The 23,366-nt window shown below is 46.8% G+C and overlaps 1 protein-coding gene across 1 annotated transcript in view; it reads left to right on the top strand.

Annotated features, from left to right (window-relative positions):
- PRKCE (protein kinase C epsilon) overlaps positions 1–23,366 on the top strand; it is a 468,189-nt gene that overhangs the window by 429,788 nt on the left and 15,035 nt on the right. The window contains exons 12-14 of the mRNA XM_081068797.1: positions 5,821–5,959; positions 10,300–10,488; positions 13,571–13,717. Of these exons, the coding sequence (XP_080924923.1) occupies positions 5,821–5,959; positions 10,300–10,488; positions 13,571–13,717 (475 nt within the window). The remainder of the gene's footprint in view (positions 1–5,820; positions 5,960–10,299; positions 10,489–13,570; positions 13,718–23,366) is intronic.

The following is a 23,366-nucleotide window of genomic DNA, read 5'->3' as shown; positions in this document are numbered from 1 at the left end:
AACAATATTATTGGATAGGAAGACTCAACATCATAAAAATATAAATTCTCCCTGAGTTAATTTATAACTTTAAACTGTTCCCAATAAAATCACCACCAGGATTTTTTTTTTTTAACTAGACAGATGATTCTAAAGTTCATATGGAAAAATAAACAAGCAAGAGTAGCCAGGAAATTTTGAAAAAGAATAATAAGGGACCAGCTCTACTGGATGTTAAAACATATTATAGACCTATAATCATTTAAAAAGTTTGGTGCAGATCAGTGTTATAGAATGAAGATTACAGAAATAAATCCAAATGCATGTGGGGTATCTAGCACCAGTATTTATAGAGGTGATATTTCAGTCAATGAGGAAAAGGTATAAACTATTCAACATATGGAATTGGGACAATTCACTAGATGTCTGGAAACAAAGTTGAATCTCTACTTCACACCTTTTATCAGGACAAATTCCAAATACATCAAAGACAAGTTTATAAAATGAAAGCATCAAAGTAGTAGGAAAAACCTTGGGAGAATGCTTGTATAACTTTGAAATGAGTAAACCATTTCAAATTAAGACATAAAATCTAAAGACCATAAAAAAAAAACATCAACTCAATTACATAAAAATAAATATCAGCATGGCAAAACCACTTCAAGCAATGTCAAAAGTCAAACAGTAAACTAGGACAAGTATTTGTAATTCTTAGCCCACACAAAGTTTGTTCCCTAACATAGAAAGAGCTCCTAAAAATCAATTAAAAAAACAACAAACACCACAAAAGGAAAATGGGCAACAGTTTACAGAAAAAAAAATACAGATTATTTTTAAATATATGAAAAATGTTCAAACTTATAGAGATACTTAAGCATCTACTGAGATACTGTTTTCACCTACCAGACTACCAAAAACTTGATAACATACCATATTGGCAAGCAGACACTATTATATACTGCTGAAAGAAGTGAAAATTGTTCAGCCTCTAAGGAGGGCAGTTTGGCAACATGCACTGATCCACATTCTTGTGCTATTAGATTCAGAAATGTCTTTTCTAGAAAATGTGTACAATTACCTTCAGATATGTGAGAGACATCATATGTACAAGCGTATTCACTGAAGCTCTGTTTGTGATAGCAGTCTTGGAAGCACCCTAAAAATGTCCCCCAGTAAATACGGTGGAGTATTATGCAGCCATAAAAAAGAACTAGGAGGCCCTTTATGTGCCAAGACAGAAAGATCTCTAGTATATGTTAAGTGGGAAAGGTAAGGTACAAATGAATGCATATAGTAATCTCCATTTAGTTAAGGGGGAGTAAATGAATACCGGCATACCTTGTTTTATTGTGCTTCACTTTATTGCACTTGCAGATACTGTGTTTTTTACAAATTGAATGTTTGTAGCAACCCTTCATCAAGCAAGTCAATAAGCACCATTTTTCCAACAGCATTTGCTCACTTCATGTCTCTGTGTCATAGTTTGATAGTTCTCATAATACTCCAAACTTTTTTGTTATTATTATATTTGTTATGGTGGTCTGCAATCAGCGCTCTTTAATGTTACTAGGGCAAGACCCTCCATCAGCAAAAAAAGATTATGGCTCAATCTGAAGCCTTAGATGATCATTAGCATTTTTTTTTAGCAAGAAAGCATTTTTTTTAATTAAGGTTGTGCGTTGTTTTTTTAGACTTAATGCTATTGCACACTTAATAGACTACCGTGTAGTATAAACGTAACTTTTGTATGTACTAGGAAACCAAGCAATGTCTGTGACTCTATTGCAGTTGATCTGGAACCGAACCTGCAATATCTCCAAGGTATGCCTGCGTATGTTAACATTTTCTTATTTACATATAAAGTGTGATCAAGAGGACACACAAAGAATGAATAAAAAGCAATTGCCTGTAGAGAGAGAAGGGAATGCCTGAGGGACAGATGCAGGAGGGAGAATATGTACTACCTTGTTTCCCTGAAAATAAGACCTAGCCAGACCATCAGCTCTAATACGTCTTTTGGAGCAAAAATTAATATAAGACCGGGTCTTATTTTACTATAAGACTGGGCATAATATAATATAATATAATATAATATAATATAATATAATATAATACCAGGTATAATATAATACCAGGTATAATATAATACCAGGTATAATATAATATAACACCCGGTATAATATAATATAAGACTGGGTCTTATATTAATTTTTGCTGCAAAAGACGCATTAGAGTTGATGGTCCAGCTAGGTTATGTTTTCAGGGAAACACGGTATATGCCTCTTTATACATTGGATTTTATTAATATGAATTACCTATGGAAAGGAATTAAGTGAAACTATTAATAGATTAACTTAATAAGCAATGGCTAGTGACACTGGCTCATGTTAGGGAAAGGGATTTTGCTGTATGTTTCCCCCTATTAGAAAAATGACTCCACTCCTTAAAAAACGTCCCCGGTTTGCAAAAGCACCCTGGACTTGTATTTGAGGACTGAGTAGACAGGGGTTAATATCTAAACCGAAGTCCTTCTTTGTGAGTCAAGTTTGATGAGCACCTACTCTGTGCCCAGCCATGACCCAAGCGCTGTGGGAACTCTCAGGAAGGAGACACGCTTACTCAACTGGCCCTGCAAGCTGGGCCTCAGATCAGGCAAGGCTGGAAACAATTGTTCCCAACCCCCCTTCTCAGGGAGGTTTAGAGGCCCCTAGTGAAGAGGCTGCACTTAAAACCAGCAGGTGGGAGAATCGTGGGACAGGAGTAGGAAGTAGAAAGTCATGGGTCCCAGGACAGCAGTGCTGGGACGGAGACGGGGAAGGGGGGGCGGTTCCATAAGTGGACCACAGCCCTCAGTCAGCTGTGCCGGAGACAGGATTTCAGGGATGCCACCTTCTTTCAGCAGCCCTCGTCTCCTACCCCTTGTAGGCAAGGGCGTTCTCTCATCTCTTTTTCTCTGCCTGAGGAAATATAGCCCTGGGCTTCCCTGAGCTCTCCCCCACACTGAAACCCCACTCAGGAACTCACTGAGAGCCCAGGACTGGACAAGTTTGGTCCCAGTGGTGTCAGTATTTTACTTTTTAATGAGATTGAAGACACCCAGAGGAATAAAATTCTAGGAATGGCCCTTCTGGCCCCCAGGGGTCTTTCATGCTTCACTAATCTTCCTGTCACAAAGGAAAGGAACATAAGTCACTGTCTCTTCCATGGGACAAGAGTTTTAGAGAAATACAGACAGTGGAGGATGACTCTGAGGAAGTGACTCGTGGGATTTCAGGCATCGGTGGCAGGACAGTGGAAAGAAAAGTTTTGGCCCGGGGCCTCCCTTTGCCACACAGAGGGGCAGCCACTTTCACACATGCTTCACCTTAGACCTTCAGCAAGAGCAGTTTGTCCCCCAGGGAGGAGTAGGGGCAAGAAGCAAAGGGATGGTGTGCATCTGGATTAGGGCCAGGCGGGGAAAGAAGAGCGGGAGGTGGGCAGAAATAAGACATGCCACCTTCTCTTGTCCTAAGTAGGAACTCTGAGTAGACGGAAAGACTGAGCCTGATGTGCCAGAAATGCTAAGTGGCAATTTTGAGAACAAGGACAAGGTTCAGGCTGGTGTGGACTCTTCTGAATCTATTCCATTCATACAAATTAGAACGAGTCCTTTCTAGGACACAAAAGCCTTAAAAAAGAGCTCTGAGCAGTGGCATGTGGGGTTTTTTATAAAGTCGGGGTTGGTGGCTGGCATTGAAAGAGGCCCCCCCAAGTGAAGGCAGGAAGGTAGAGGAGTGTAGTACACTGAGGCAAGAACACCAGTTTCCCGAGCAGCAGACCTGAGTTCAGATTCTAGTTCCACCAATCCCCATCAACTTGCAGAAATCGCTTACCTTCTTCTGGCTTCTTGGTACTTATTTCTGCCCTAGTAATAGCTGAGCTTGGTCTTCCTAACTCTCAGTGTTGTTCAGAACATGAACGTGGTTTGTAGACCTCGAGGTACTTTCCACATGTTGTTGTTGTTTTTACGATGAATATTGCCATGGTGATCATGATGCAGTCCTGTAAGTCTTGGAAAGACAACTCTAGAGAGTGTGCAGGGGCCGTAACTCAGTGGGCCTATTGGTCTACTTCTCCAAGACCACAGGTGGGCAGACCGGACACCTAGTTCCCTCTTGGTCAGTTTCCTCATGAAGGAAGTGGGTGTAACAATACTACAGACTGATGTTTCACACACGAAAACAAGCTTCGGAGCAGGAATGTATCTGGCCCAAGTTGACAGATAGGGTAACAGACCAGCAAGGTGACTTCACCAGGACCAGGTTACAACAGGGATTAAAACCCAGGCCTCCTATGCCAGAGCCACGCTGCTATTCATCTCATCGCTCTCCCACTCCCAGACACAGCTGAGCCTTGACCACACACAGTGGCCAGAATTGGGGGTCAGGGACCCCGGGTCCCAGTGGCTTGGCTGGTTGGGTTCACTGTTCTTTCTGTAATTCGTGAGCATTTGCTTACAGCAGCACATTTTATGTGCTCTTTTCTCAAGAAGTCCCAGCTGTAAGTGGAAACGGGGGTCATGGTGCAAGCAGGCAGGCCCCAAAATGCTTCCTGCCCCACCTTTGCACTCAGGCCTGGATTCCTGATGGTAGAGTTCATGTCCCGATGCCAGCAGCCTTGTGAGAAGGGCCCCTCTTGCTCTGTGTGCAAGGCAATGGGCCTTCTTTGCAAGACACCTCCACCCCAAAGTGACTGCGAGGAAGGCTTGAGGTGCGGAGACCTCCATTCAAAAGTCTGAGTCCTTCTGTGGGACAAGTCTGGGGTCTGCAGACTTGTTTAGTAGGGAATTCATACCCAGAATTCCAGGTGTTATGTAAAAAGTCTTACACAGGCCTCAAACTGTAACACCAGCCACAAGGGAGCTGCACTGGCTGAGGCCAACTGAGCGCATGGCCCTCACGGACTTCACAGCACCACCTGAGCTCTGGCGGTCCTGGTTATTGCAACCAGTGTGTCTTCCTTCCTGCCCCAGACGCTTCCCTCACTCAGCCTGCTTGCCTCTGAAATACTGACCATGAAAATACATGGGACACGTGTAGGCAGGGCTCCCCTTGCCCTCAGCGTGAATGTCAAATCCCTCTTCCTGGCATTTGAGGTTCTTTGTGGTTGGTTTCAACAGGCCTGTCTCTTCTCACCATTCACTGGGATCCAGTTCTCTCTTCTCTTCACCTTTTGTATCTCCTGTGTTGGCCTTCCCCTCCCTCCCATTTTTTCTCTTCATGATCTTTCCAAACCTTACCATCTATCCAAGCTTCTCTCGAGAGTACCATTTCCTGGAAGCCCTCCTGCCTGCACCAGCCATCAGTGGTCTGTCTACTCGCTGAAATGCAACAGTTCACACACTCAGTGCTCTGTAAAGTAGCACCTGATTCTTATGTGGTTTTATCTGCCTCACTGATGTTAACATGTGTCAGTCTTGTTCCTCCAGCTGTTCAGCGTGGTTAACTCACAAAGGAAAGGGGATAAGTTGCTTCTTTCTTTCATGTCAACGTCTAAATAATATGAATTTCAGCACATAATATTGCTTCAATAAATAGCTACTGAATCTATTAACCGCAGCACTCTTGAGCTATTCTTGGGGTAACAGAACCTCCTCCCTCAGGTTGGGGTGAATTTGGCTCCCTTGGGGGTTGGCCCTCGTAGGCAGAGACCTGCCTTGAGGCTGGTTGCTGGCAGGTCAAGCCTCCTTAAGACTTTCCTTTCTATAGCAGATTTCCCTGAGATGTGCCTCTCTCTCCAACTCAAGAAGACCGCATTGGGATGAGTGAAGCATTAACCATGTGGTTCTGGCCCATGTTGCAGGGATTTGAAACTGGACAACATCCTTCTGGATGCAGAAGGTCACTGCAAGCTGGCCGACTTTGGGATGTGCAAGGAAGGGATTCTGAATGGTGTGACGACCACCACGTTCTGTGGGACTCCTGACTACATCGCTCCTGAGGTAAGACCGTGTGCAAGGCCAGCTCCTCCTCGTGTTCCATCCTCGTGAACTGGGGTCATCTAGTGGTGCTGGGCGAAACTCTGAAAAACCAGGATGGATCCCAGGAAAGAGGGAGAAAAGACGTGCTGATGTATCCATAAGGAAGTGGTGGTGAAGGGGGAGATACTGGTGAGCTGAGAGTAACAGGCCGTTCCCCAAATCTGGATTGGTTCGCCTCATCCTTATTGCTCTCTCATCCTCTCCGGAACTACCAATGAAACTAGGACCAAGAGAAATTTGTTGACTTGTATCATTGTTTTCACTTCTTTATAAACAGGATAAAGGAATACCATTGATGAAGGCAGCAGTTAATCCACTATAATTTGTCTACACCAGGAATTATTTGCCATTTCTAGTGCAGTGGTGATTCTACATAGGGAGCACACAGGATCGAGGAGAAAGAGGAGAGTACCTGGCTCATTATAAATGCAGATCAGAGATATTCATTGTAAGCCTCGTCGATGGGTTGCCTTTTGTGAAAGTTGTGTGGGTATTTTGTTCCTCATAAAGTGTTTGTTTGCCTTGAGTTTCTCCAGGTCAGTCTTGCCTAGCTGAGAGATACCTACTGTGATGTGGTTTAAGACATAGCCAATCATAGATACTTAATAAAAATGGTCTTGTGGGTTCTGACACATATAAAATGGGAAGGAAGTACCAATCCCCATTAAGCATTGCCCGTGGTGGTTAGGTATGTGTTAGCACATTTAGATTTCATTTCCTTTCCATGGGCACTGTTTGAGCACCTGCTAGACACAAAGCAATGTAGGGATAAAGAATTGACTGAGACACTTGTCACTCTCCTAAAAGAACTTTTGATCCAGAGGGAGTGACAGGTAAGTAAATAACTAATTAAGTAGAATAAATAGGTACGAAACACAAGAGACTATCCTCAGGACGGGGAGGCTTCTTGGAGCACCTGGTGGATGATTTGAGTTGTAAAGAATTAGCAGGATTTCCTTTGGTGTGGGGGGTGGGGAACATTCCTGAAAACAATAGGGAGGATTGAGTGGGGGTGGGGCAGGGGAAGAAGTTCAGTATCCCTGAGTTCTGAATCCTTTAGGGCAGGGGCTGTGTTTATAATCTGGGTACTTCCAGGATCCTGCACAAAAACGGGGCTCTTAGTAATGGTTTGTTGAATGAATAAATGAATGAGAATTTGGGACACTCCAACATGAACAAAGACAAAAGGGTGAGGACATTCTTGGCCTTTATTAAGAAAGGAAAATAGTGTAGCTAGAACACTAGTAGTGTAGGATTTCTTAGTGTTCTTAGTAATGAATGAGATTAGGATAAAGGACCAAGGAAAATGGCCTTTATCCTGTAGAATCTGTGGATCCACTAAGGGCTTCCCTGTATAGAAGAGTCATAATCAGACCTGTCTTAGTAAGAAGATGGGTATCAGCAGTATATTCGTAAATCAGAGGGGAGAGCGACAGGGAAGGACAGTTGAGAGACTTTTCACAGACTAGGTGAGATGGAGACGCCTGAGAAGAGTCAGAGAAGTGAGGTTGGTAAATAATAGGCAAATTCTCGTTGGAACTTTCATCTTCTAAGTGTCTCTACTAGTGTGTTCCTTTAGCAAGAACACTAGGAATTTAACCTTCAAGGAGAAACCAGTGAAAGCCAGGGCTCTCAATTGCTTTTTCAGCACCTTCTTTATTCATCCTTTTTCCTCAGAATGCTTGGTTCCAGTCCCTCTGAGTTGATACCAGAGTCAAAGGGTTGAAAGCCCAGTGTAGTAGTTAATGACCCAGCCCAAGACAAATGTTTACTTTATGGTGAACAAAATACCCCCACAACTTTCATGAAGGGCAATCCATTGGCGAGACTCACATGAACAACTCTGATCTCTGTTTATGAGCCCACACACTCATCCTTTCCATTCTACACATGTGCCCACTATGCAGAACCACCACTACACTTGAAACGGCAAGTAATCCCTGGTCTTACTGTAGGCAATTTATAGCTGATAAACACATTGCTACCTTTATCAAGGGCTATGGGGAAGAGTAAATGAAAGTGTGCTTCTAAAGCCTGTACCACAGCGCCTGGCCCAGAGTAGCACTGAGTCAATAAATGGAGGCTCCATCTTTACTATCATTGCTGGGTTGTGCAGTGGGGTGTGAAAAGCACAGACCTGAGAGTTGAGATTCCACACTGGACTTAACCGCTAATGCCTCCATGTGACCTTGGTCAAGTCACAAGACATTTTTGACCCTTGGGTTCCTCATCTTTCAAATGGGAATAACAATTCCTGCCCTACCTGCCTCCTCAAGTTGTTTTGAGAATCTAATGAGATTAGAGCATGGAAATGCTTCAGAATGCATAAGCCTCTATTCAAGTAGGAGAAGTGGAGAGGTGCCTGGCTAACCCTGAAAGCAGACACCTTCTGGAGATGCTAGCTCTGCCCCAGGGCTTCTCTTCCCACCATATGACTGTGGCTAACACCATCTCTCCTTTCCTTTCTCTACTCCCAGCCCCCGCTCCCCAGGAATGGAGGCCAGCCCTGGGTAATGCCTGTCATCATGACACCCAATGCCTTCCTTTTTATTCTACCCCGGCTCTGACCCACCCATGGCTGCCATGCTGGATGCCCTCCCATGGCGTGTGATGCCTTGCCCTTCTTACCAGCTCCATCACAGACAAGCCGATTAGAAAGCAGATAATTAGAGCCAAGCCTAAAAGCAATTTTATAAAAGATGCCACCCCAAACAGGAAGGCTTTGGACAGGGCCTTGGGGAAGGGTAGGCAGGGATGCTTTGTGGTTCCCGCAGTGCCATCCTGTCTGAGCCTACACAGGCACCCTGGAGGCCACCTCCCTATCACCCTGTGGTGGCACAGAACTCAGCTGTGCCATCTTCTGGAGGCTGGAAGGTGGCCACCTTAGCACTCACAGCCCCCTGCGCCAAGGAGAGAAATGAGCACACCCAGAAAGGCACACACCGTGGGCACGTGTGGCAGCCGGTCTCCCGAGTGTTGGAACTGGGTTGCTCACAGTAGGAACTCTGAAGAATGTGAGAGCCTCTGCCACCTGGTTGCTTATAAATGCCCTGAGGAAACAGTGCCCTAGAGAAACTAGTGGTCCTGTAGTGAGATAGGTTGGGGCTCTGGATCTTTCAAGGTTGAGGGAGGTGTTGGCTTTGGCTTTGGAACAGAGCAGCATTCCTGGCTCCTCAGGACAGTGGAGTCTGTAGCTCTGACCTCTCACAGATACCATGTGCTAACCACTGGTCTAAGAGACCAAGGTACTCACCAAACAGATTACCAAACCGGAATCATTTAGAGTTGGCTGTATTTGCTTATATTCCTTTTCATTCAAAATTCAAAAGATTATTAGAATGTGTTTTTACTGTTTTCAAAATCCTTCTACCCAAGTCTTGTTATTTAATTCCAAGCAATCTGTAATCTCTAGAAGGGTGTCTTGAGTAGACCACAGAAAGCCCATATACTGGGGTTCAGCCTCCTTTTCTCAGGCTGTCTTCAAATCTGAGAAATGAGCTAAAGCCTGTTCTGGGACAAGTTACCTGAGAAGTTACCCACCTGAGGTATCCTGCAAGCTGCAATGATTAGGCACGGCCTTCGCCATTTGAGGTGTCTCAAGTAAAAGGAAGGGGATCTGGGGTTTTATAGAGGCAGATAAATGAGGGGCTCGTTGGCGAGTGTCGTGGAACTCATGAGGAACACTGGAGATGGGTCTTTCCTTGGAACACGCAAGAGCATAGTAACCCTTTGTAATTAGAACACAAAAGGGTGAGGAGACGTATTAACTATAATTTCTTTTTCAAGAGCCCAGGGCTCAGGTATTTCCACATTGTCACCATTTCTGAAGAGTGGGATTCTGCTCACCTTTCCACTCCGTGAGCCGTGCCCCGGACTGAGTGTGAGATGGGAGAGCACACTTGGCGAACACAGTCCCTTGTAGCTCGCTGTGTTGCTCTTCATCTGCATTTTGCTCCTCTCACCCTGATTTTAATGTCAAAAATATGCATTTTTTTTTAACTTGGCTATCAATGCAAGTGAAGAACTTCATCTGGTGCTCAAACAAAGAAACAGTGACTTGTCCCCACAGGAGGACCTCGTGTAGGTACCAGCTTTAGACAGTTGGCCCCCAGCATAGCGCCTCCCAAACTCAATTTCCACTGAACTCGCTGATTGAGAACCTAACTTGAGGTAACATGGGGCTCCGCTCCGCGGAGGAGCAAGAAATGAAGGTGTGGTTCTCCCCGTGGGCACTTGTGGCACAGACATGGCCGCTGGTGGGAGTCTTTGGTGAGCTCTGATGTTGCTCGTTTCCTGAGCAGATCCTGCAGGAGTTGGAGTATGGCCCCTCCGTGGACTGGTGGGCCCTGGGGGTGCTGATGTATGAGATGATGGCCGGGCAGCCCCCCTTCGAGGCTGACAACGAGGACGACCTGTTTGAGTCCATCCTCCACGATGACGTGCTCTACCCAGTCTGGCTCAGCAAGGAGGCCGTCAGCATCCTGAAAGCTGTGAGTCGACGCCCACAAGGGGGTTTCTACTCCCTCGCCTTGCTACCATGTCTCCCTCTCCTCACTCTGTCCCTCTCACTCCTCCTTCCCTACGCACTCTCCCATTCTCCCTTTTTCTCTCTGCCTCTCTCTGTCCCACCTCCGCTTACGGCTAAATGAAAGGATTTGAGGGCAGTCATCCCTGGGAGTTCAGAGAACTGCTGCCGAGAGAATGGCTCTTCTTGTGGGGAAAGGACAGCAGGTCTGTGCTTCCTGAGGGGCAGCTCTGTGCTTCCTGAGGGGCAGCTCTGTGCACATCTGTGTCCTCCAGTGAGTGTTTCAGAGGGAGCAGAACCAACCCAGACTGCCCTGGGATCACCCCTACTGCCTAGGCTCTGTGGCTGGACACTCCTTCCATACTTCCCATACCTGTCACTATGTCCTGTCTTCTTCTGGGGCCTGTGATGGGGAAGAGAGAGCAGGGGAGAGAGAGGAGGGCACTGTGCACCTGTGTCCACGAAGACATCACTGTGGCTGAAGAGCTGATCAGAAAAGAAGTGTCCACTCAAGATCTATGTGGCCATGCTGGATTCAGACATGTAATAGAGAGGCTGTCCCCACCCCTACAGATAATCCCTCACATGTGAAAATTCTTCATACCTGCTCAGTACAGTCGTTTCTACAACCTAAGAAATGTGTACTGCAGCTAGTAAGTGAAGTTGCCTATCCCCCGAGGAAAGCTGTGGAAGCTGAAGTGTAGGGAAGCTAAGCAAATCAATTTTCCTGGGAAGGGTCATCCTCCTGAGCTGAGGCAGGACCGGGGTAGCAGCCCAGGAACCTGGACTTCCGGTGCGGGCTTCTTTCATCCATCAGAGTGCCCTAAAGTTCAGTAGTTGGCATACCACATTCAGAAAATTTACCGTATCCAAGTACTTGCTCTACTATGATTTACTTTTCTTGTTCTTTCAATCAAGTCCCAATATTTGCCTAATGTACTTGTATGTATTTGTCAAAGAAATTTTATGTCGTATCATAAATGGAAAATCAATATTACTTGCCGTAACTAATTAACATAAATCATCATATGATAATGTTAAAAAGACCTAACGTCATTTTGTAGGTGTCTGGGGGAAGACAAATACAATATTTTGGAAAATGCCACATCAGAACATGTGTCTTTTTGCTACAGTTGTTTTTGTTTGTTTGCTTGCTCTCCTCTTTCCCTCTATCCCTCACTTTATCCTTCCCTCCATTCCTTATCTACTTCCCTTTCTCTCCCTCACTGTTTACCTTCTATTAATTAATTTGGTTAATATTGAACTACTATTTTTTGAGTGCTTTGGATATGCCAGGCATTGTGCTAGATACCAAGTAAGTATTGGTAAATATAACAGCCATCGTCCCTTCCTGTGGAGCTTACAGTCCAGCAGGAGAAGGTGGGCAGTCAATAGAAACTACATCCAGACGTGGTCACAGTGGGCAGAAGAGCGCTGAAGGAAGCAAATAGAGTATGCTTATTTACTCATTCATCTATTGAGAACATATGTATTAAGCATTTAACATGTGCCAGGCATTGTGCCAGGTGTTGACTAAGGAAAACCCCGCAGCACCCAAGGCGGCCAGAACATGAGCCCCGCAGAGCGGGGCCCTGAGCACCAGCCCAGCGCTTCTTCCTCTGAGCCTCCCTCCTGGCACCTGACCTGGGCCCTTTCATTTTGGATGACCCAGCACAGGGGTTCTCAACAGGGACAATGTTGCCCCTGCACCCCAAGAGACATTTGTCGATATCTGGAGATATTTTCAGTTGCTACCACTTGGAGCAGCGGGTGCTCTGAGCACATGTGGGTGGAGGCCTAGGAGGCCGCTAAACATCCTACAATGCACAGGACGGCCCCTGCGACAAAGAAGTATCCGGTCCGAAATGTCATTAGCACAGAGGTTGAGAAACTTTGACCTACAGAGATTCAGAAGCTAGAGCTCGTGTCTGTGTCAGCTGCTTGGTGAGGGGAAGTCTCTGAGAGAAGGCATCTTCCCTGTGAGAAGAGCCTCTGGCTCCGGGGCAGCTTCCTGTGCCCTTAAAACCTATATGCTTATCCGTAGCCCCGATACTTCCCCTCTCAGAAGTGGGAGGACAGGAAGAGCTGAGGAAGTAAGGAGCAGTCTTCTACTCCCTTGGCCTTGGAACACTTCACTTCCTCACATTGTCGCTCGATTCTAGGGCCAGGCCAGGTTTTCCATGACTCTGGCCGGTGAGCTGTGTCTCTGAGGGCTGCTGCCTATGTGAAGGGGGTACAGAAATCTAGAGAAGCCCACTTCATCACAGTTCTACAGTGCACAGTCTACTCCGAGGCAACAGTAAGAGGTGGTCCTGCTGCCTCCCTTCTTCACCATTGTCGTAAGACACCAGCCAAAAACTGTACAACCCATCAGTGTGGTCTTTACAGACAAGCATTGAGAAGCAATAAGCATTTCTTTTTCTTGTGTTTTTTTTTAATCTTTTGATTTTCATGGGTATGTTGTTTATAGAGATGACAAATTCAAATCTTTAAAGAGTGGGAGGGCCCAGGTCCAGGAGAAGGAAAGGACCAGGAGATACCTTTGATAATTTACCTTAACATGAATATCTGGTTCTCTTTCCTTGCCTCAAAAAGGATTGTTGACCTGTCAGGATATGTGAGTTTATCAGACATCAGTCTCCCTGAGAAGAAGGCATGAGAATCTGAGGGGAATTAGGGAGTTAGTAAGAGCCTGAATTTCTAATCCCAACTTGATACCTTGCTGGCTGTTTGACCTTGGCCAAGATAATTAACCTGTGTGTGCGTCAACTACCTCACTTATGAAATAGGGAAAATAATTGTACCTCAGAGGGTTTCATTTAGCTGAAGTGAGTTAATATACTATGTTTAGAATGGTGGCTGGTACAGAGTAAGTTCTGTATAAGAGTTAGAGGATACTAAAGAAGGGCAAAGCCCCCCAAACATACAGAAAACGGGCTTAGGAGGTGATACTGAACATGTTGCCTTGGCTGACGTTTATCGCTCCCTCACAGTTTAGGCCTGCCCTACCTTTGTTCCTAATTCTACCTATGTGCTCATCCCTGCAGTTCATGACCAAGAACCCCCATAAGCGCCTGGGCTGTGTGGCAGCACAGAATGGTGAGGACGCCATCAAGCAGCACCCATTCTTCAAGGAGATCGACTGGGTGCTCCTGGAGCAGAAGAAGATCAAGCCGCCCTTCAAACCTCGAATTGTAAGTAAGGCCTGGAGCTCATCCCATCTGTGGGCTGGTCCTTGGTACCACTCGCAGAAGGATGGTCTGGGACATATCTGACAGCCAGAGTGACAACGGCAGGAGGTAGCCAAGATGCTTCCTAGAAACAGTCTCTTCAGCCTTAAGAATTTATGTAGAACATATATACCCTATAAGCCATAACCAAGGTGATGATTTCAATGGGACACAGAACATTTTTTATTTTAATAGAGTTACTTATTCATTTTGATCCAAAATTGCAAATGATACTAGTTTTCAATGTATGATAGAGATATCAGGTTTCTTTATAAATAAATGGTTTTTTTAATGAATCAATGTAAAGAAAAATATTAGCTAAATAATAGTCACAGTCATTATTGGGCACTAACACAGAGCATGAAGTAGCTGCTCGGTGACTGACATTTGAGGACTGTCCCCCTGGGAACCTCTGGGGACAAAATCTGTAAGAGGTTCATTCCCTAGGTCACGTGAAAGATCTCTTCCTTCTCTGCCCTGCCCTCTCTTCTGACTTCACTCTAGCTTCATCACACTCTTCCAGGTTCTTAGGCCTATTGGGGTGATGCCAGTCGGAGCGGGGCACAATAAGGGGTGTTAGTAGCTCAGAAGTTGAAAAAAGGAATAGAACTGTTGACGCAGAGAGCAAAGACCACGTCCTAGCAGAGAAGGTGCAAGCAGTGCTTATCTTCAAGTTAGTGAGAGTACGTTTGTGTGCATATATGTGTGTGTATGCGCGTGTGTGTGTGTGTATGTGTGTGTGTGTGTGTGTAGGGGGGGATATCTTAATTCTGTTGGCTTTTAGCCTGATAAGGCAATCATTCAGACTGAAAATTTGCGTAGCCAGTTGGCTAGTTACTGGGAGTAAAGGGAAGTGTGTAATATAGTCATTTACTGGGCAGGAGCCCCAGAGTGTTAGGGCTGGGGTCCCGGCAAAGAAGACCTGAGCTCATCCAGTCAGCCCTCAGTCACCCTATATTCTGTCAGCCCCCCTCCTCCCTCATTACCAAGTGCAGAAACCAACTTCCTGTGCTTTATGAATTATCAGAAAGAAATTTTATTATATTTTAGGAGGTTTTCTAGGGAGTGCTTTTGATATTGCTGTGATTCTCAGAAATGTGCCAAGTGGGATGAGGGGGAGGGCAGCTGGTACCTCTCAGCTGAAGAGCGTGGTCCAGACCTTAGCCAGACTAGAGCATCGTGGGTTGACCGTCCCTGGACAATTGGTCCTGTCACCATTCCTCACCTGTTTTCTATTGGGGTTTTGTATGATTTTTCACTGGCTAGCACACAGTTTGGAACAGGCTAGATTGAGGTTCTCCTTCTTTCTTGGTTTACATCACCCCTCCCCTTTCCCGTCTCCCACATTGCTCCCTGGCCTGCTATGTCAAGCCCAGGCTGTGGGTTTGGGACAGAGCTTACTGCACATGCCAGCCTCCCAGAAGGCTGCCTCCCCTGGGTCTCTGCAGGTGGTCTTTAAAGACAGGATGAACTCTGTCCCTGACAAAATGAGGGCAAGTCTGAAACCAGAGGCCAGGCAGAGGAGGAGGAGAAAATAGAGTCTCAAATCTCAAAAGTAGAGTCTCAAATCTGAGGGTGACTTGTTAATTCAAGTTTAATCTAAGTTAATCAACCCAAAGAAAATTGGGAACTAGACCTAAGTAAAGAATCCAGGCCCAGCCATTGGGAATCCAGTACAAGGTCAGGGGCGGAGCAGCCAGCGCAGGTCTAAAACAATGATTTCCATTTCAATTTGGATTCCAGGTCAACAGAATGACTTAAAACGAAGCTTGCAGAAGGCTGGAGGAGTAGCCCCTTCCTGTGGCATGCAGACTAGGGAGGACAGGGCAAGCCCCGGGGACCATCAGCAAGGGATGTGAAGGGGAGAGAGAACCTGGGGTAGGAAGGCAGAGGCAGACAGCAGGTCTTTGCTGAGACGCCACATCTTTGCTAAGAAACAAGCAATTGTACATAGAAACAAGCAATTAGGGAGATCTTTAATGCTAAAGACCACAAGGAACTTTTAACATACGGATTCATGGGGAAGAGTCTCTCATTGGGGTAGAGTAAGTGGCAGAATACTGTGCAAATCCAGTGGGGGAGAGAGATCTGAGAATTCAAGAGGCTGAGAAGCTCTGGTCCCTAAACTTCTAGAAGTGCCAGTGGTTCTTTGCTGGGGGTTCCACCTTCTGGTCTCGACTCTGAGCCAAATGAAAGTGCAGACCTGAAAGGAGTGACACTGTGAGGGGTCCCCAGGTGCCAGCAGTAGAAGTACATCACTGGATCAGGAGCTCAGGACCACCTGAAGGTCAGGTGGGACTCCATCTCCACCTAGAGCACAAGGCACCCATGCCTTTCTTCCTTGGACCTCTGGAGAGCCCCTCACCTGAGAGCAAAGGGCAAAACTCCATATACTTCATTTGCTGAGGGGCTCAAGCAGGGGCAGGGCCCTTCCCAACCCCTGAGAGGATGGCAATGAACAAGAATAGGAACTGTCCAGAAGCTCCCACCAATTTCACAGTGTCTTAGCTTTCCCGAAGCCCGACTTCATCATTGCCTTGGATGGAAATCATCTTCTGTGCATGTTTCTCCTACTCGCCCCCGCAGACCTCCAGCATTATCCTCACCACCACACGGTCCGCGGAGAGGGTGTTTATTCCATTGGTTTGAATTCAGGAGATAATTAGAACATCTGAAGGAAGGACTAAAAAGGAAACTTACATTCTGCAAGAGGTGTATCTGGTTACAATGTTAAGCCAAAAATGTTGATCCTTCCAGAGGTCTCAGCTACAGGTCTATAAAGATTCAAGTTGTTTAAATATCTGATCATATTTATATCCTTGGGACTAGAGACTTATCACCAGAGAAAGACAAAAATTGGAAAAGAATAGCCCACATCTAGTTAGCAGACTGGAAAGGTGCCCCAAATCTGCCCCTAAGTTGAAAGCTCTTTTCTGAATAATGTTAATGGCACCACCCAGAGTTATCTGTGGGCTTGAATAGAGCAGACACAAATTTTAGGTTAGATTAAAGCTTACTGCCACAGTAAATATACTGTACTGCTCATCTCTTAAAGCCTTGCAGGACCACTGTGAAAACTGACATAAGGTTTTTATAAGCCTTCCCCCCACCCCCACCCCGCCAACTAACTCAGAATGAACCCTGGGGGTGTGGGTACCTGCCTGGCTCAAATTCAAGCAGTGAAGAGGGCTCTGTGCGCCATAAGCAGGGTCAGCCTTACCCACAGGCAAAATAGATGGCCACCCACAAGAGGTCATTGGAGAGACACTGGGAAGCTGAGGTATGTCCCGCAGAAGTTGTCTTCTATTCGTGGGGCAGAGAGTTCCATCACAAGACAGGCTTTTGGTGTCACATGATTTGAGGGCACATCAGGTGCCTTCCAGGGAGAACTGGGAAAGAAAGGTTTTGACAGAGGAGGGAAGGAAAGCTGGTTTGGAGGCTGGCATTGGCAGGAAGTGGCTGGGATAGGGGGTTGCAAGCAGCCAGAGACAGACTGAGTTTCTTAGATCTTAGGGACGGACTTCAAGTCCGAGGCAAAACACTGTGAGAAGGAAGGGGACAAGTCTGAGCAAATATCACCAGCCTTGCAATTTGGTGGTGGCCTCAAGAAGATACAGGGCGTGTGTTTGAGCAGGCAAGGAGGCCAGGTGTACAGACTCCCCTGATCCCGTCAGGTTGAAGCATCCAGTCAAGGGGCTGGGGCCTGTGAAGGAACTCTGGGTCTCCTCTGTCCCTCCTCCACTTGCTGCCTACCCATGCCCGCTGGCATCATGCCAGAATGCCACCAATCCCCAAAAGCCTACTGAATAGCTGTTGCCCCACTCCTCAGCTGGCCATGCTGAGTCTGAGGACTCTGGCAGGGCCGTCTGTCTATCTGATCCAGGAAGGAATGGGTTTTGTCTGGTTGTAGGTACTGGAGGTGAGCCTGGGTGAGATCAAGTCATACAGGCTAGGGCTTAAGAAAAGTCAAGATGTAGTGGCATGTTTTCCAGAGCTCCCTGCGCATCCCCACTCCCATGACACGGTTCGGTCCCCTCCTCGGCATATCCTCCTGGGGGACACAGTGAGCCTGCACTCTGCCCGGGCTGACGTAGCTGGAGGTTGGGGTCCCTAACTCATCCCAGGAGACTGAGGCTATGGAGGGAGAACAGCTCCCAGGCCTGATTCCCATCCCCTCTATAGGGCCTCGCCCTCTGAAGATAGCACGGAGGAGATTGTCCAGATTCACAGCTGGAATTTAGCCTCTGGTCAGGTTCTATCACATACCTCCACTAGCTGCTGTCCCCTCTAGGCCTTTGACTTCTTGAGATGTTTGCTAAACTGAGATTTCTTCTCCCTGGCGCCTGAGTGTCCCTGTCTCACCCCTGCCCTGACTCACCAGCTGTCACTAGTCCACGGGGTTTCCTGCCTTCAGGTTTATTTACGCCCCATTGCACTAGCCCCCACCCAGGACATTTTCAGTGTCCCCTGCTTCTACGTGTAGAATACCTTCTCACTTGTCCTCCCAGCTATATGATATGTTCTCCCTCCTCCACTTTCCCTTTTACCCTCTTCCTATCCACCCATATACTCCTGTGATTTTGCACAAGCGATACCATCAATACTAAATGAAGGACTCTGTGCCATCAAGTACTCAAATCAGGTTTGTGAGGTTGGCTGGCTTCAGAGCAAGGGCACACAGAGTGGGTGGCAGGCACCCCAGCAGTGGGTGGGGGAATGGAAAAGCCAGCAAGGCTGGAGCAAAGAGCTTTGACGCTAGAAAAAAATCTTCAAGTATAGGAGTTGTTGGTCTATCCCACTGAGATTTGGGTCCAAAATGGTGGTTTTTTTCTAATTGCCAATAAAAATAGCACGTTTGCTTTGTGTTACTGGTGGGCTGGCCTTCTTTGAGAACCGTAGAGGGCAGAAGTGATGTGTTTGGTGTGGTTGAAGGGCATCATCTGACCTTGCAGATCTTGGAGTATTTTGTTCACTCCTAGGTTTCCTCCTACATACTCTTCCTTTCCCCTCAAAAAGCACTGGGCTCTGAGATTGTGGCTAGCGGGGGCGTTGGCACCAGAATGGGGGGGAAGCCAGAGGAGGAGGGAAAGATCTACCTCCCCAGAAACCTAGTTGTCCACAGTAAAGCCAAAGGCGATGAGGGAAAAATGCTGGCCAAGTAAACTTCTGTTTGTGTACGTGTTCTCTCTTTTCAAGTTTGCTTCAGTGTGAATGTCCCTCATTAAGGTAAGGCCTTCAGAGTGGGGAGTCTCTCCAGGTAGGTGAGCCCTCAGGCCTGGTGACATGGAGGCCCCTTTCAACCTCATGATCCGTTTTCATCCAGCCATCCACACTGCATGGCGGGACGCCCAAGGGAGGCCTTTCCTGCATGCTCCTGCATGACTGGGCTGTGCTGAGAGAAAACTGGGAAGTGGGCTTGAGACCCTCACACCCTCACCAACTTAGTGGCCTGGGGAGGAGCCCTGCTGCTGAAGCAGCCCTTCCCCTAAAGTCAGCCCACCGGCCCAGGGACCACTTGATGCCGTGGACCATGAAGACGGAGCCCAGGAGACCATTAGGGGCCGTCCTCGTCCTCCGTCTGGCAGAGCAGGAGCAGGCCCCAGCTGGTTCTCGCAGCCCCTCAGTTAGGCACCCCCCACCCCCAAGAACATCCATGCCATAGTGAGAGCCCTTACCCTCCAAGAGGCTGCAGGGTCCCTCAAGGAGCCAGGGCTCTGGCGCAGGGCTGGAGGGCGTGGGAAAAGTCCAGGAACCTGTTTTTTGGTCGTTGGCCCAGGTGGTGGCGTACTATAGTGGACATGGTCCTGGTTTTGACCTCAGAGAGACTTGAGATGAAATAAAATTACTGTCACAGGAGAGCCATGTGAACCTGGAAATTCGCTTCACCCCCAGACCTCTGGCCTCGTTGAGGCCCCCAACCTTTTATCGGTAAAATGAGAATGAGAACACTTGCTCACAGAATTATTAACGGGATCAGATAACAAACCTGGATTCGATAACAAACAGGATTAGATTCTTAATAAATTTTAGTTCCTCTCTCTCCATTCACCACCCCCACCCAACCTATTAAAGCCCCTCTTCCTCTCCTGCCAGTACTCCAAGAATCATGAGGTAAGGATTACAGGAGGTGGTATGAGGTTTGAAGGCTGAGTTGTAGAATCACATGCAACAGGGTTCCACTGTGGGCTGTAGGATCTTAGGAAAGTCATCTCCTCTCTCTGAGCCTCAGTCTCCTGATCCGTAGAGTGGGGATAATAGTATCTACCACACCAGATTGCTGTGAGGAGTAAAAAAACCTAATGATGTGAAATGATTAGGATAGTCCTTGATATACAGTGACTGCTGAGGATGGTGTGTTGCTGATAGTGATGGAGACAGTGCGAGTCTAAGCTGAAGGGGGCTGGCCTGGACAATGTTCCTGTTCCAAAGGGGTGGAGGGGCCAGGAGTTCAGATGAGGGATGACACAATGCGGTCAGGGCAACAACTATCACAGAACAGAAAGGCATTTGAAGACTGGCACCAAAAAAATGGCCAATTCAGACTCTGCCAGAGAGCCTGCTGGGAGTTAATTCTAAGCTGGGAGAGTACTAGGAGAAGGGAGGTACTGCAAGACCATGTGTGACTCACCCCAGATGCCAGTATTCCCAGCCCTGTTGCCCCTTGGAATAGCACCCCAATTTCCTACACTCTCTGACCCCTCATTATTCTGTGAACCTGCTCACCACCTTTACTTTTTCTGCCTTTATTCTCAGCAGTGTTTCTGCTGGGCACAGCTGTGCAGTTCTCGATGCCCCAGCCCTGAAATGGTGGCTGTCACTGAGGAGATGCCACGCTAGCACGGCAGGTTCCCAAGTAGTTCTAATCTAAGCAGGCTCCATGGGGTATTTTTGACAGAGATTTCTCCATCTGAGAATGCTGATCACAGGAGCAGTCCTGTAACCTGGGGTGGGGGTGGCCACCCACATATCACTTTGGTTCTCCTCATGGTGGGGGAGGGATTTGAGCCCTGAGCTGGGCTGGGCATTTCTATAAGCTCCAAAGCCTTCATTTATGACTTAATAGCTATTAGATTGGGATTTGCCTTCATGGGTTCACCAAACAAGTATTTATTGAATTTAATCTCCTCCCCACCCCTCTGGCACTGGAGGTAACACACACAGCCTACCTGGGTACAGGGGACCTACTGGGCTACGTCCGATGGCAGAAGGGAAGAGCAGAAGCCGTCAGGAAAAGTTCTCTGGAGGAGCTGGAACTTGGCAGAGAGAACCAGGAAGGGTTAAGAAGAGAGAACCATCTGAGCAAAAGCATAGAAAGGGGAAAGGCAGAATTCAGATCAGCTCTTTTTGACAGGTATTTATTGAACAGGTACTCTGTGCTCTCTGTGAAGCCCTGGAGGGGAAGGTTGACATGGGTTGAATAGAATCCCCTACTGTCACCTTACTGTCACCACCGTGAGGATTTAAGATGACAGGAAGAGATTCTCTAACATAAATACTTGAGGAATACCAGGCAATAGGGTAAAATCCAGGACTCAACTTTGGGACGGGAGTTTTGAGATTTGCCTCTCGAGGTTAGAAGACAGAGGAGGAGAGGTGGCATGAAGAAGAGCCCCCTCCCCCAGACAAGCTGGGAGGCAGGTTCTGTGTGGGTCACAGGAGCCACTTCCCACCCGAGGTCTTGTAGAAGGTCCTGTCCAGGCAGGTCCACTTGAACTGTGCCTCCTTCCAGTCTCTGCAGAATAAGTGAAAGGGTGGTCTGGCAACCAGTAGTGGAGGGGCAGTGGTCAGAGGCTGGGTCATGTGCATCCGTAAAAGCAGAAAACATTAAACCTTCCCCGTGGAGGGACTCTGTCCTCTAGCCCTGAAGCCAGCAACCGTTCTTTGAAGGATGCAGACCACCAAGTGACATTTGCAAGCTGACAGGGTTCCCGCCTACACCAACCTTAAAGGCCAAGACCTTGATTCTCCAGGGGGGCATTTGTCATGAAGGAAAGAAGCTCTTGGAAACACAGTTTTACATCTATTGTGCCCTCTTTGTGTGCAGGGGTAGCGGATGGTAACAGAATTGGATTTGGCCAAAACTTGACACTAAAATGTTATTCTACATTTCTGGGATTACACAAACACACAATTAAGGTTCCACATGAACCTTGGTCTTTTCAAGGCAAGAAGGCCTCGCCCATGGGCCTGTAGCCACTGACCCTCTGTGTTAATCTAGCTACTCCTTTCTGGGACCTACTTCACCTGCAAAGGCATTTCCTTCCAGTACAGAGCTTAGATGTCAATGGAGTATGTCAGGTGTGTGAGCCCAGCTAGGTGTGGAGGAGGGTCGAGCATGGCCAGGACAGTGAAATATGATTCTTGCCTTAAGTAGGAAGATGGGAAGATAAGCCAGTATGGGGCTTATCAACTGAAACGATTTACAAAATAAACCAGACCTTGACTTGGGGCTTCAGTCAGACCCCCTCCTCCTTGCTCCACTGCTGGCATCTCAGCTAGTGTTTCAAAACAACAGTTTTTCCTGGAGAGCCATGGCAGATTTAGGCTACAGGTACCCCCACCCTGTGTCACAGGCAATGAGTTAAAGGAAGATGCCGGACACAGCTGGTCCCTGTTGTTAGCAAATCTGTGGGACGCTGAGCAAGTCACTGAATTTCTCTGCTCCCTTCCTGTAAAATGAGGGACTTACACAATCCCTAAGGTTTCTTCCATCCCCAGCCACTCCTCTAAACATGCTCCATGAGCACGGGGATTTGAGGCTTTTCATAAATCATCATTATTGTAGTGAAACTTACATAGAATAAAATTCACTCATTTCCAGTGCACATTTTGATGTATTCTAACAAATGGGTACACCATGTAACCACGAACACAATGAACATAGGAACATCCCGAGCCCCCAGACAGTTCCCAGGTGCCCTTTGCCCCGGGCAATCCCTCATCTGCTTTCTGTCACTGGAGAATAGAGGTTCACATATAGAGAACCATGTAGCATGTACTCTTTTGTGCCTGGCTTCTTTCACTTGGCGTCATGTGTTCGAGATTTGAGAACTATATTTTTAACATTTTATCGTGGAGAATTTCAAATATGTACCTAAGTAGAGAGAATCCCCATGTGTCCCTCACCCAACATCAACAATTAGTATGTTCTGGTTAATCCGTTAGAGGAGGGCTTTTAATCTGTATTATTCACAGCTGTATCCTCAGCAACCACTCTTGGCACGCAGTAGGTATTCAATATATACCGGGGGTGCCAAAAAAATGTACACAAGTGGACATTTCGGTCAACGTTTCTCAAGCAGTAGTTTGCAGTAATCAGAAGTGCCTGGGTGCTGATGGTAACCACTTTGAGCACCTCTTGTAATTGCAGAAGTCAAACGTGACTTGTATTCATCTTTTGGTATTGGCTCATATTGAGTATTATAATTTTAATAGTTTTTTCCTTTCTTAAAATGTGTATACATTTTTTGGCACCCTCTGTATTTGTGTAATGAATGAAATGACTTGTGTAGATAGACCATGTTTTTCTTTCGAGAGAATGTTTCTGTCTTAGCTCCATCTCTAGATTTTCTTCTCACTTTTTATGGCCCAAGACCTATTCCAGTATGTGCCT

The sequence above is a fragment of the Rhinolophus hipposideros genome (assembly GCF_964194185.1).
Source record: "Rhinolophus hipposideros genome assembly, chromosome: 12".
In the NCBI taxonomy this organism is placed as follows: domain Eukaryota; kingdom Metazoa; phylum Chordata; class Mammalia; order Chiroptera; family Rhinolophidae; genus Rhinolophus; species Rhinolophus hipposideros.
Note: the sequence above shows the minus strand (reverse complement) of the source record. Positions and strands in the feature narration are given on the sequence as shown.